Source organism: Enhydra lutris, unplaced genomic scaffold, assembly GCF_002288905.1.
Source record: "Enhydra lutris kenyoni isolate GAN:26980312 unplaced genomic scaffold, ASM228890v2 scaffoldscaffold39, whole genome shotgun sequence".
Taxonomy (NCBI): Eukaryota; Metazoa; Chordata; class Mammalia; order Carnivora; family Mustelidae; genus Enhydra; species Enhydra lutris.
Window position 1 is genome coordinate 21201212 of NW_019154123.1, and position 14491 is coordinate 21215702.

Here is a 14491-nt window from a genome sequence, read left to right on the forward strand (position 1 = left end):
GAGGGAAGAGCATCTGCAGAGGCCCATGGAGAGAAAAAGCTTGCATCATTCGAGAACTACATGGGGCCTCACGCGTGCCTTAAGGAGCTTGAGTCTTTACAGAAGTAACCAGAACCCATAAAAAGATTTCAAGGGGCAATGCCATAATCAGATTTACCTGCCCAGTGGCTTCAGAGCAGACAAAGGGTCTGTTTTTGCCACCAGTTTATCCCCAGCGTCCGGCCCCGCGCCTTCTATCAGCGGGTCCCAACAGCCAGGGCTTCAGGTTTGGGGTTTGGGGCGAGGTAGGGCTCCTGCAGAGAGCGCCAAGCCTTCCGCAGAGGCAGCGGGCTGGGGTTGCGTCCGCGGCGCTCGGAGGCGGGTGGTGGCCCGCGCTGGGCACCTCAGGGGACCTGAAGCGCCACAGAGTCGGCGCGCTCGCAACTGGCGGCGGCCGAGCTTTCAGCTTCCGAGGAGGAGGCGGCTGGTGCTCAGCGAGGGGAGCAAGGCCACGCGGCCCGGGTGGCGGAGCCTGAACCCGCGCGCTGCGTGTCGCAGAACCTGCCGTGGTGCCCGGCGGCCAGCTAAGCCCCGCGGCGCAGGTGGGGAGGCCCCGGGCCGGGCCCCAGAAGCCCCTGCGCCCAGCCCTTGCGTCCCCGCTGCAGCGCGGCTGCGGCGGCCATCTCCCGGCGGCGGCGGTGGGCGCTGCAAGCGGTGGGCGGTGTCTACGCGGACCGTGAGCCGGGCGGGTGAGGCACCGGGGTGTTCGGGCATTTTCTGTCGGCCGGGCCCAGGGCGGAGGCGGAGGCGGGAACTGGGGCGGGGTGGGGGGGGGGCAGCCTGCGGGTCTCTCCTTCCTGGCCAGGCCCTGTGATCTGAAGGTAATACTATTCCAGCCGTTTTTTCCTGGACGCCTGAGCAGAGCTAAGGTCGTGAGGTGCTGTAACTCGGCTCCTTTACCTAAGCGTGCGGCACGCGCAGCTCTCCGTGGCTTCACGTGTTTTTGTGCGACCTTTGGGCCTCCCTGGGCTGCGCTCGCGTGCGCCAGGTTGAGTGCAGCGTCCCTCCGCAGGGCCTGGCCCGGGCTGGCCGTGCAGTGTGTTTAGTGACCGCACTGCGACTTCGTGGATTCCCCCCCCTGCTGGTGAATGTGGTTTGCAGTGGGTAGCCAATACGAAAAGCAATTCGTTGAGCACTGTTACGTCTGGTGTGTTGAGCATGATTTGTTTAGAGTGGATCTGTTGTAAGGCTTGTGGTTTACGGGAAAAATGCTCCTCAGAAAAGTTACCGGTTCTTGTACCTCCTGTAGCCTTTGGGGACACCTGGCTCCTGGAGCTTCCTGACCCACTTTGCTGGAGGTCCCAATGCTTCCCATGGGTCTGGACGCACAGAGTCAACACCTATTTGTTGAAGACTGACCTTGTAGCTGGCCTTACCTAGAGCTTTTGCTGAAATGGGAACTATGAATATCTTAGTAATTTTTTTTCTCTTTTTTTTTAATAAGTAATTATAATTTTTTTAAAGATTTTATTTAGTTATTTGACAGAGATCACAAGTAGGCAGAGAGGCAGGCAGAGAGAGAGAGAGAGAGAGAGGAAGGGAAGCAGGCTCTCCGCTGAGCGGAGAGCCCGATGTGGGGCTCGATCCCAGGACCCTGAGACCATGACCTGAGCTGAAGGCAGAGGCTTAACCCACTGAGCCACCCAGGCGCCCCATATCTTAGTAATTTTTAAAACGGACTTGGGTTTAGCTTGGACAGACCATAACAGCCCCCAGGACGGTTAAACCCAAGTTAAGGGCAAAATTCAAGCTGGTTTAGATGAAGAGTAGAAATGTCTTAATAGTTAGGTCTTACTCTAAAACTGACCGTTGAACTGCTAGGGAAAAGATTTTAAAAAGATTATGCTGATGCCTTGTTACTCAAAAAGCTTTCTTCCAAGACATGTAAAAAAGTTTCAAGTGAGTGACATCATCCTCATCAGTGGAAATAAATGGAATTTGTTTTTCCATCCTTTTCATTTACATTTTTGTTTTAAAATTCATTTTATTTTTATTTTATTGTTATTTTTAAAGTAGTTTCCATGCCCAGCATGGAGTCCAAAGCAGGACTTGGACTCACCACCCCGAGATCAAGGCCTGAGCTGAGATCAAGAGTTGGATGCTTGGGGCGCCTGGGTGACTCAGTGGGTTAAAGCCTCCGCCTTTGGCTCAGTTCATGATCCCAGGATCCTGGGATCCAGCCCCACATTGGGCTCTCTGCTCCGCAGGGAGCCTGCTTCCCTTCCTCTCTGCCTGCCTTTCTGCCTACTTGTGATGTCTGTCTGTCAAATAAATAAAATAAAAGTCTTAAAAAAAAAAAAAAGAGTTGGATGCTTAACTTACTGAGCCACCCAGACACCCCTTCATTTACATTTTTTAAATTTTGTACTAAAATAAAGGGAGTTTTCTTTATAATGATCATTTTTCAGTTTGGTCACTTGATCCTGAAAATTAAGTATATGTGTAAGAGTTTAAGAATGACAGTGGAGGGGCACCTGGGTGGCTCAGTGGTTTAAAGCCTCTGCCTTTGGCTCAGGTCATGATCCCAGGGTTCTGGGATCGAGCCCCACATCGGGCTCTCTGCTCAGCAGGGGGCCTGCTTCCTCCTTTCTCTCTGCCTGCCTCTCTGTCTGTCAAATAAATAAATAAAATCTTTAAAAAAAAAATGACAGTGGATTAATTCCTTTCTCTCAAGTTTTAAACCAGTCTTCTCTGGCCTTCCCACCTATTGGTAGGGCTGGGATCCTTTCTCTGGGGGCCCATTCTGTCCTTTACTGCTTCCCATTACAAGGACTGTCCCATGGCTGTGTCATAATCATCTTTTGGTCTCTACGGCCTCTCACTAAGTTTAGTGTCCAGTTCAGTGCCTGGCACGTAAGTGACTGATAACTATTAACATGGTGAATGAATTTAGAGTATGACATGTGTTTATTCAGTCCAGTTTGTAACTTGGAGATGTGTGATAGGTATTTCTCATTTTTCAAATGAGTGAGGTAGATATTGCAGACAAGGACAGTTGTGATCATCTTTTGGTTATAGATAATGGTCGCATTCCAAGAAACACTACCAGCAGGGCACTTGGGTCTTTCCTTTTTTTAAGCAACTTTGTTGAGGTGTAGTTCACATACATACAATTCACCCATTTAAAGTATATTATTCAATGTCTTTTTGTATATTATAATATTATTTTTTTAAGTTGTGAAATACATATCACATAAAATTTGCTATTTTAACTGTCTTTAAGTGTACAGTTCAGTGGGATTAAGTACATCCACAATTTTGTGCAACCATCACTATTTCTAAAACTTTTCAGCACTTTAGATAGATACTCCATAAATAAATGAATATATGAATGAATGTCGATGGTTTAGGGAAAATTTTCAAGAAATAAATGTGATCTTGATTTCTCACTTCCCTTCTAATTTGTTGTGTTGTCTTTTATATTATATATGAAAAGTTATTATAATTAAGATGATACCATGCCTTATTGTAGTGTGACAATATTGAAGTTCATTATAATGGAAAACTGAGCAATTCTTTCAAGTTTGAATAATGAATTACTGAACTTTCTAGGGTCTCTAAAAGTTATAAAGCAAAATTTGAATGATATCACTAAACCCACTCTGATTTGCAAAAAATGGCTTATCCAAATTTATATTATGCTATTTGGCTTCCTCTATTGCTGTGTATTCTCTTTGCTTTTATAGTTGCAGGATAACCTCCACTTTCACAGGAGATACCCTAGGGATTCCTAAGATTAGAAAAATTCACAAATTTGTAAAGTGCTCCCAAAACAGAGGGATTTATTTTAGGTACAAAGTATTTGAGTCTTTAATTTTTATTCTAAAATTTTCATGTTTTCTGTGCTGCTGGATTGCTTTTATCAATGTTAATCCCTTCTTTAACATCTTTTTAAAAACAGTTTGTGGCTTCTGGCTGTTTCCAGCTAAAGAAGTTTGGCAATCTCCCATTTTTTACAAGGAGAGAGCACACTTGGACATCTATAGGGAGAAGGCCAGGCTAGAGTAGATCTGGGGAGCAAAAAATAGTTGAAGTTATTTTTCAGTAGGTTTGGCAAGGATACAGCTGTTAATCCCAAATCTCCAAACATGGAGGGTTTCCTATGCATGTGTGAATGAATATATGTGTGCTTCTGATTTTAGTAAAATTTAATTAAATTACACCCCAGTTAATTCTGAGGTAATTGCATGGGAGTACTGGGCTTTAGTCTGGCTCAGGCCCTACTAGTGACCTGAGCAAACCACATAATTTTGTGGATTCATTATTGGCACTAGTAAAGTAAGTGGGCTTAAGTAAATGGGTAAATTAAGTTTGCTGTTGGAAAGTGATCTAGCATATCCTTGGCGGCTTCCTGCAAACCAGTAATTTCTTTGAAGGTATCTACAAATTTTTCTTTAATTTTTTACTTATTTTTTTAGTTAAGTAAGCTCTACCCCCAACATGGGGATTGAACTCACAACCCCAAGATCAAGAGTCATGTGCTTTACCAACTGAGCCAGACAGGTGCTCCTAAAATATTTTTTAAATTATATATTCTACCATAATATATAGCCTTCTAAAACTGAATATTAGGATTGCATTTTAAATTTGTTACCACCGTGTAACATCGATGCTTCCCGAAGATGTATACTGTTTATCCTGGAGTTTTATGTATTCCCTGACCCACTGCCTCATACCCTTGGGGCTTCTTATACCTCAATTTGAGAAGCGTGGGACCCAGAGGACTGGGTTTCTAGGTCTCTTGCAGCTCTGATGTGGTTATCACGTTTGAAATAAACTCTAGGTCTCTTGCAGCTCTGATGTGGTATCATATTTGAAATAAACTAGAGTCTATTCTCTAGTTTTAGGAAGTTATAAATTTATAACAGGGAAAAATATGATTGGCCAATTTGCATGATTTAATTTCTTTTCCTGACAACTGGAGATTGCAATTCTATTGTATGTATAAGCTGTTTCATCAGAAACTGCATGCAATTTGAGAAATGGATTGCAAACTTAGAAAAAAACCCTTTGCAGATGTCCTCTTTGTTGCTCTCAATCTTTCTTTGCTGCAATTCTGCTTTTTTCTTTCCTGCCTGCTAATTGGATTAAAGACTATTTTGCCAACCATGGCATCTGGAGATGACAGTCCTATCTTTGAAGATGATGAAAGGTAAATGTCTTGCGTGGCAATAAAATTACCTCTTGAAACTTTCAGGGTTGTTTTAATCACTCAGGTATTATTTATTCAGTCTACTTTGTTAAGGACACATTTTTTAAACTTGCAGATTGCAAGATGGTTTTGCTTTTCTGTGACTTAGAGCAAGGGTAGTAAACACCTGGAATGGAGGTGGCCGCTAATGGCACACATCTTTTCCCATGGGGCCTGGATGTAAGGTCTCCAAATCTGTGTTAGCCCCAAGTTCTCAGCAATCACTTCGAGACGATATAAAATCCACTTACCATTTCTGATGTAGAGTACACAAACAACATTAGAGTGAATAAAGAGTAAGATGTAGTTAAGAGAGCAGGCTCAAACATATTCTGTATATAGGTATTACATAATATATATATGGCACTCATGCTGGGCACAGATATAAATATTATATATTTTATATTAATTAATATCAAAAATATGTATTTAAGTTGTGCCAGATAAAGCATTATGGCAAAAATTCTTTATTTTCTAAATAAGATTACTGTAGTAAAGACAAGAATTACCATTTTCCATACATTTTTATTTCTTTTGTTATAGGACATTTCTTCTATGACTTCTCAGTATAATAAATTAGAACCCTTTTTGTTAAAATGAATCCTAACTGGTTTAAGTATGAAAGGTTTGGGGAGTTCCTGTTTTGGAGTGAATGGATCTGAAAAAGAAATAGCAGAATTAAATACTGTGCTTTTTAAATGGTGATGTAGGGAAGAAGTAGAGACTTTTTACTGACCTTTCCAAGCACTATTCTGTAGCCCAGCTTAGAATGCTGTCCTGGATAGGTTCTTAATCCTATTAATATTAAGGTGACTTTGTTTGGAATTATCCGACTATATATCCATATATAGTAGTTTCATCTTAAAGAGTAAGAGGGAGAGGGAGAAGATAGTTAGATGTACTGTGAGTAGAAATTCTTAGGTACCGTCACTTTAATATCTTATAATTTTAGGGCTTTAAAAAAATCCGATATTTTCATCTTGGAAAGATTAATTTGTTATATTCTTACTGCTTTTGGCCTATTGTAATTGCTTTATTTTATTCCCTTAGCCCTCCTTATAGCCTGGAAAAAATGACAGATCTCGTAGCCGTTTGGGATGTCGCTTTAAGTGATGGAGTCCATAAGATCGAGTTTGAACATGGAACCACATCAGGCAAACGAGTTGTATATGTAGATGGGAAGGTAGGAAGACATAGGTTACTTTGTAGAATATGGCATACATAGAAGCTTGAATTTGTTAACATAGCTTCTTCATATGTAAATTCAAGGCTTTTTCTTACATTGATTATCTTTATATTTGGGCCTGGATCATGTTACTGGACAAAGAAAACTAATAAGAGTTATAGAGTTCATAGAGTGTAACATTTAAACTTCAAGTGCTTTTATTTTCTAAAATATTTGAATCATGAAGTAATAAAATTACATCTAAATAACATTGCTATTTACTCACTTTAATTACAGCATTTCTAAAGCTAAATATTAAGTTTTCTTCCGTTTGTGTGTTTTTAACTTTCATATGTTGTTACTTAGGAAGAGATAAGAAAAGAATGGATGTTCAAACTAGTGGGCAAAGAAACCTTCTGCGTTGGAGCTGCAAAGACAAAAGCAACCATAAATATAGATGCTGTCAGTGGATTTGCATATGAATATACTCTGGAAATTAATGGGAAAAGTCTCAAGAAGTATATGGAGAACAGGTCAAAAACCACCAATACTTGGGTATTGCGTTTGGATGGTGAGGACTTTAGAGTTGTTTTGGGTAAGTGAGTGCTATTTCTGCAGAATTTTTTGGCTTTTTATGGTCGTTGTTAATTAGTTCGCCCAACTATCCAGACCCTTTATAGGAGCTTTGAGTAGAGAGAGTGTAAGTATGTGTAGGTGTATTTCTGATGTGTACCATGTGAACGAAGTATTCATTTAAATGACTGATTTAGGGGTGCCTGGGTGGCTCAGTGGGTTAAAGCCTCTGCCTTTGGCTCAGGTCATGATCCCAGGGTCCTGGGATCAAGCCCCGCATTGGGCTCTCTGATCAGTGGGGAGCCTGCTTCCTCCTCTCTCTCTGCCTGCCTCTCTGCCTACTTGTGATCTCTGTCTGTCAAATAAATAAATAAAATATTTTAAATGACTGACTTATATGAGAGCCAGATTTTGTAGTGATAGATTTGAGGATTATCAACAAGTTTAAAAAAAGAAATAATGATGTATTATTATTTATTATTGATATTTCTATTATTGTCATTATTGATACTTCTCTTTAAAATGATGTTTAGAGACAGTTAGAAATTTAAGATTGATCAGTAACAAGGGAATTTTTCTCTAGGTAGCAAGCAGTGTAGTACTGTAACACCTCAAAATTGTCAAAGTCCAGATAAAGTAGATTACAAAATAAAGAGTAATAAGCCATTGATCTTTAAGCTAAGTTCTGTTGTTACAGATTGCCATCTATGTTGTTTCTACTGGGCCTATAAAATAAATATTTACAAGTTGCTATCTTTTCTCTCTTCTGGTACTCCCAGTATTTCTTGCTTCTCATATCACTAAAGTTAAGACCATTTGGATTATCTCAGTAATTCACTGGTTCATTTATTTAGATAATATTGAGTACCTGCTAAATACCAGTTAGCATACTATAGTATGTAGTAGAAAAAGAGATGTCCATGCCTTTAAGGAGTCTACAGTCTTTTCAAATGCTACCATGTACTTTTAAAAAAATTTTTTTAAGAATGAAAAATGTGGGGGCATCTGGGTAGTTCAGTTGGTTAAGCCTCTGACTCTTGATTTCAGCTCAGGTCATGATCTCACCATTGGTCAGGATCAAGCCCTGTGTTGGGCTCTGTGCTCATTGCAGAGTCTGCTTCAGATTCTTTCTCCCTTTGTCTCCTGCTCAGTTTCCTCTCTCTCTCTCTCTCTCAAATAAATAAATTAATTAATAAAATATTTTCTTAAAAAAGTGAAAAATGTTTGGGGAACTGGCTGGCTCAGTTGGTGGAGCACATGACTCTTAATCTCAGGGTCATGAGTTCAAGTCCCACAGTGGGTATAGAAATCACTTAAATAAACTTAAAAAAAAAATGTTTATCCAGTAATTAAATGCACATAGTTGGAAAAAAAAAAAACCCAGAAACTCCTGTATATCTTATTTATTGAAGAAACTAGATCAATTTGTCTTGAAGAGTTTCCTGGGGTCTGGATTTTGTTGATAGCACTTCTGTGATGTTTCTCTTTCTTTTTCTTTTTTTTTTTTTTAATATATATCATTTATAATTTTTATTTTAAGTAATTTCTGCACCCAAAGTGGGATTTGAACTTACAACCCTACGTCAAGAGTCACATGCTCTGTCAACTGAGCCAGCCAGGCAGTGTCCCTCTTCTCTGTTTCCAATATTTCCCATACATTGGTAGTTGATTGAAGAAGTGGTCAAATTTAGGTTTAAATTTTTTTTTTTTTTTTTTGTCAAGACTATAGTTTTATTATATCAAGAGGCACATGGTGTTTGTCAAACATTGCCCCTCCTGGTGTTTTTACTGTTTTGTGCTCCCAGTACCCATTTCTTCACAGGTTCTCCAGCTGAGCATGTTGTCAGATCTTATATTTTTTTTTAATATTCTGCTACATGAAAAATGACATTTCAGAGTTGTTTTTATTTGCCTTTTTCAAAATTAAGTGAAGTTGAACATCTTTTCACATTTGAGGTCCTTTTGTTTTTCTTTCCTGATAATGCATCTTCATGTCCTTTGACCTACTTTCTTTTGGGTTGTTGGTCTTTTTCTTGTTGATTACTCAGAGTCTCTCTATGTTAGTAAGATTAGACTTTTGTCTGTGCTGTGAGCTTTGCTTATTTTTTTCCACTTTGTCATTTATTGTATGACTTTGCTTATGCATGTATGTGTTTTCTTAAATGAGGTAGGAATATTTTTTACTGTTACGTAGTTAAATGTATTTCAATTTTCTCTTTTGTCTTCTGGGTTAGATTTCTTCAGAGGCACATTAATAATAGCTTTATAGAAGGTCTGAGTTCAGTAGGCAGACTAAATAAATTCCAGTCTTCACCACCATCATGGTTTACTTCAGCAGTGTATCCTCTGCTCGAGTGTTGGGACGAGCTCGGTTTTCCTACAGCTGCTGCTGTTAATATGCGCCGCCCCCCCACCCCCTGCACCCCAGGCTGCCACTAGGGCAACCATGGCCCACGTCTCCTGGGCCCCTCAGCCTCTCTCTCCTTTAACCCCGTTCAAAGGCCTATCTCCGTTCTCTGAGGCTTCCATCTCAAGGTGTGGGGAGAAAAGAGTCCCTACTAGACTGTGTTCCTGGAGTAGATAGGCTATTAGAATGAAGCCCCTGCCTGGCACCTCAGCCATGACCCGCAGGCAAGTTTTTGACCCCCAGGCTTCTCACATGCACACAGGTTCCGATTCTAGGCTTCTTATAATGCCCACAGTTCATCTCGTGGCTGCTTGATGAGTGCAGTCTTCTCCCCCGCCACCCACCAGAACACTGATATTCACACTTGGGTCTGGGGATCCTCCCCCAAAATGCACACGTGTCTGTGCACACTTGCATACATGTATATGCCTCCCAAAGCGAGCCCTGACACCTAAACTAATGCTCAGGTGGCTCATGGTAGCAGTTTGCTCCAGAGTCCGCACAGTCCAGCAGGGATGCCTGTGTTTTTCCTTATGATCCAAAAATTTTTCCCCAAAATGAAATCATTGCAAAAATGAATAGAGATTATTGGGCCCTCCAGTAGGAAATTTAAGGTTAGATTTCTAAGCCTGAATGCTGTCCATCCTACATGAACCCTGTCGCAGCCTTTCTCGGTGACCTCTTTGCACCGTCGTCCACTGGGCTCTGTGTGCAAGGCGTTGGGGGATTATCTGGTCACTGACAACAGTCTGTGGTGAGGGCCCTCCTCACACTCATTTCTGTGCGCCCTTAATCCTGAGGTTTGTGTAGCAGTGTTTATTTTGTTCAATAGGGCTTCATCCATTTGTGCTGAGGCCCTGATCATTTCTTAAAAGATTATTTTGTTTCATTTTTATTTTGTGAACCAAGAGTAAACAGTTTCTTCAATTTTAGAAAAATTGGAAAGCCATGAAAAGTTAATGGAGTTTTAGAAGTCCGGTATATCAAACTTCTTTTAAAATAATAAATAATTGGGGCACCTGGGTGGCTCATTGGGTTAAAGCCTCTGCCTTCGGCTCAGGTCATGATCCCAGGGTCCTGGGATTGAGCCCCCGCATGGGGCTTTCCGCTCAGTGGGGAGCCTGCTTCCCCCTCTCTCTCTGCCTGCCTCTCTGCCTACTTGTGATCTTTCTCTGTCAAATAAATAAGTAAAATCTTTAAAAATAAATAAATAAATAAATAAAATAATAAAGAGTTAATTTTATGTCTGAGTCATAGATTATAACTTTTTTTGTTGTTGTTACTTTTACAGAAAAAGACACTATGGATGTATGGTGCAATGGTAAAAGAATGGAGACAGCAGTAAGTTGACCCTTTGATTACTCTTAGTGCCATGGGTAAGGGTTGCCGCTGAAATGTTGCTGCGTTTCCTAATGATGGAGATTGATAATTAACCGAGGTCCTCTAGGTTAAGAACAAGAAAGAGATGAAGTACTCCTGACTCCAAATTCTGGAGACCTTTCCAGGAGAGCACCTGGGGCAGGGAGGGGTTGGAAACACCTTCTGTTGAGAGCTGACCCCAGCTCACATGCTGCCTTTCCTCTCCTGCACCAGGCTCTGTCCTAAAAGGAATTCACACATCCATCAAAAACTGCCCCACAGAGGTTGGCGTCCTCCTGTGTTTGTCCAAGTTAAGGTTGGGCTTCATTCCACAGCTCCTCAAACCTGCATGCGTAGGAATCACGTGGGATCTTGTTAAAATGCAAATTCTAACATTTCCCCTGGTACCAATGCTGTATGTTGCCCCACGGGTCATGCTTGAAATAGGAAGGCTTTATACCATACCCTCAAAGCAGATAGGACTTTTCTAAAAGCGGCATTTTTAAAAAAGGAGGAATATACACATGTCAGATGACACAAAGGCAGATAGAAAAGGGCCCTGTCACCAACCCCAGAAGGCAGGTGGAATGTGTAGAACAGCAGTTCTACACAATGTAGAACACTCATTGTGGCCAAGCATGATGACATCCACATCTAGCCCCACAGTGTCTGGTCTTTGCTGGCAGCTGCTTGCACCACTATGGCCATGGGTGGGATGACTTTTGGAGTGATTTCAGCGAGAATGAAATAGTGGTGTGCATAGCACAGGGAGCAAGTAGAAGCAGAGGACACCATCAAGGGAAGCATGGAGTGTGGGACTGGGAGCTGCAGTACCTGGGTGGAAATTTGCCAGGGCTGGGGAGTCTGCTGGCAAGCCAGAGGTACTATCCTCTGTCCCCACCTTTCATGCTGGCTTCCAACATGAACACCAGGCCTAGAGATAATGGGACCCACTCTGCTCTAGTCAGGTTTAGCTAGTTGTCCATGGTGGGTGCTGCCCTTGTCTCCTTCATCTGGGGTAGGTGCAGGAAGGTGAGGAGCAGTGCGCGGAGGGCAAGAGGTCTGGGATGAGTTTGTTCAGCTGCTATCTCGGACCTGCCTGCTGGGTCTTGTGGCTGTCTGCTTCTGAAGAAGTGCCTATGCCAGAAATCAAACGCTACAAAAATAGATACTTCTCTCTTTCTTAATCCTGGTTTGAATTCTTGAAGGGTTATTGAATCAGGGCTCACTCAGAATCCATCGCCAGAGCTTGAGCAGGGTTAGATCTACTGATTTAAATCTACAGCTCTCTGGGTTCAATCTACTGATCCAGACTTCTTTTATGCAGAGAGGTTTGGAGAGCTCTTCAGTGTTTTATGGCCCCTATGGAATAGCTTCAGTTATCATTAGCATGGATCAGGCACCTACTGGTCCTTCCTGTCCTTTCCTTCCTTCCCTGGAATTCTCTAGATGCCAAATTGGCAGTTTTGAATCCTCTTCCCTCCCACTCAAGGAATTCTCCAGTGCAAGTGTAAAGAGATGTTTTGTGATATTAAGAATGTGGTTGTAAATAAATAAGAAGTTCAAAGTCATGTTCTTATACAATGTCTTTGTTTCTCAGTAATTAGCAGGAAACCACAGGTGTTTGGACAATAGCCCTTTATAACCCAGTTGCCTCCTCACTATAACTCAAACTGAATTCGCAGAGTAGTTTCTGCAGCTCCGCATGTGGGCAGCCTTCCCCAGTAGGTGCTCACCTGCTCTTGCTGCCCGTGAACTACAGTTTATCTCCTCCTTTATCTTTCCATCTCAAAGCATCATGACCAAGATTATGTATCTGGCAAATTCTGCACCCACAGGGTCTTGTGGTGGTGTCAGTACTCCTCCGGTAAAGAGCTATGGGCCAGGTTCTCCCCACAGCTCAGAAAAAGCTCTTCCTGGTGCAGCCTGTGCTCTCTCAGGCTGGGTAATGCTGTGGGGCCTCGCTGGGTCAGGTCCAGCTGCCAGGAAGCTCGTGGCCAAGTTTTAACCCTGGTTGTGCTTTCTTTGCTTTCTGGCATATTCCACTTTCATCCTCAAAGCCTCCTGTTCTTCCTTTCTTCTCTGCACTACCTGGCCCCTATCTTTTTCCTCTAGATTAACTCCTGTTCAGTAAAAATATAATATGAGCCATAGATATATATCCAAAATATTATAATTTAACATCAATATTAAACGTTTTTAGAGTTATTTTCCATTCCTGTTTCATTCTAAGTCTTCCACACTCCGTGTCTGTTTTGCAATGAAGCAGCACATGGCATTTCAGACTCAGCACATTTCAAGTGCTTGACTGCCACACACGGCTGGTAGCTGCTGCAGCAGACAGAACAGGGCGAGCTTGGGTAGTGCTTGGTCTTGTTATCTGTGTGTTTTACTGTAAGTCACCTTGCATTCTGAGGAATTGGGTTTTCAGAGTGGGCTGAGAGCATTCTATCCCTTCCTGATGGTTATTTTGCTACTCCGTGCCTCGATGCCCTGGTCTGTACGGTGAGGAGAGTAATAGTGCTACTGTCAGGTTATGAAGAAGGTGCAGTGAAGTAATGCTTGCCCACTGTTCTTGATACAGAGGAAGTGACTCAGTACAAAGTAAGTGCTGGCGATCATGCTTCCCATTTGTACTTTAGTAGTCAGTGTTGTCTCATAGTGCATGTTATAGACACACAGCCATAAAACATAAGGGCTTTTTTTTCCCTCTGAAACTTAAGATTGTTCAAGATAGTAAGCGGGTACAAATAAGGAATGTTCAGTTCACAGCAGACATGGAAAAGCATCTAGCAATACAAGCTTCTGACTTTAATTTTCCCAAGTCTAACATTTAGCCAATAGATAGTTCATTATACCACCCTTTTTAGATTGTGTTGATACTCTAGACAAAGATAAATGTTTCTGGAACACTAATTCCTCCTTCTTTTGTTGGCCTAGGGTGAGTTTGTAGATGACGGGACTGAAACTCACTTCAGTGTTGGGAACCATGACTGTTACATAAAGGCTGTCAGTAGTGGGAAGCGGAAAGAAGGGATTATCCATAGTCTCATTGTGGATAATAGAGAAATTCCAGAGATTCTTGAATGACTTCATGATAATGAATTTTAATCTTCAGATGTAAAGATCAACACTTTTAAATTACTGTGGTAATTAAATATGTTCAATATGTACTTTTCAGTACACTTATTCTGCCAGGTGTTTATTTTTTAGTTACTTGAAACTGTAATATTCCAAGGGTCAAAAAAATTATGTGCAATCATAAAAATTGCAATTTATTTTGTAAATAATGTAAAGTGTTTTAAAGCCAAATGGAAAATAAGATATGGACTAAAATCACTCGTGTTTTACAAGAGGAACTTTTACTATAATAAATGCTATAAAATAAAATTGGTGCTGCTTGATCTGTGTTTCTAAAAATGGGTATTTTTTGTATCTTCATTGAAAAAAAAATTTTTTTTATTTTAGAGAAAGAGCACATGAACCAGGGGAGGGGCAGAGAGAGAGAGAATCTCAAGCAGAATCTGTGCGAAGCACAGAGCCTGATGCAGGGCTCGATTTCATGACCCAAAGATCATCACCTGAGACAAAATCAAGAGTTAGACACTTAACCGACTGTACCACGAGGGGCCCCTATCTTCATATATTTTTAATCCATACAGGTAGATTGTCTCTTTAGTTTAAAGCATTTGGTACATAATGATATGATTAGTGTACCTGGAGAAAATGAGAAACATTTTCTGTCTGAAAACTTAAA

At 41.4% G+C, this 14491-nt stretch overlaps 1 protein-coding gene across 3 annotated transcripts; it reads left to right on the forward strand.

The window, feature by feature from the left end:
* The first annotated feature begins 678 nt into the window (after window positions 1–678).
* LOC111155062 (Fas apoptotic inhibitory molecule) lies at window positions 679–14124 on the forward strand. Of its 3 annotated transcripts, XM_022515089.1 has the most exons (6): window positions 814–860; window positions 5133–5191; window positions 6281–6413; window positions 6762–6990; window positions 10667–10716; window positions 13675–14124. In XM_022515089.1, exons 2-6 carry the CDS (start codon window positions 5148–5150, stop codon window positions 13822–13824), a joined length of 606 nt encoding a protein of 201 aa, XP_022370797.1. In that variant the 5' UTR covers window positions 814–860; window positions 5133–5147; the 3' UTR covers window positions 13825–14124. The 3 variants fall into 3 exon arrangements, with proteins under 3 accessions (XP_022370799.1, XP_022370797.1, XP_022370798.1); XM_022515091.1 differs by lacking the exons at window positions 814–860; window positions 5133–5191 and adding an exon at window positions 679–728; XM_022515090.1 differs by lacking the exons at window positions 814–860; window positions 5133–5191 and adding an exon at window positions 6081–6133.
* Window positions 14125–14491: the final 367 nt, after the last annotated feature.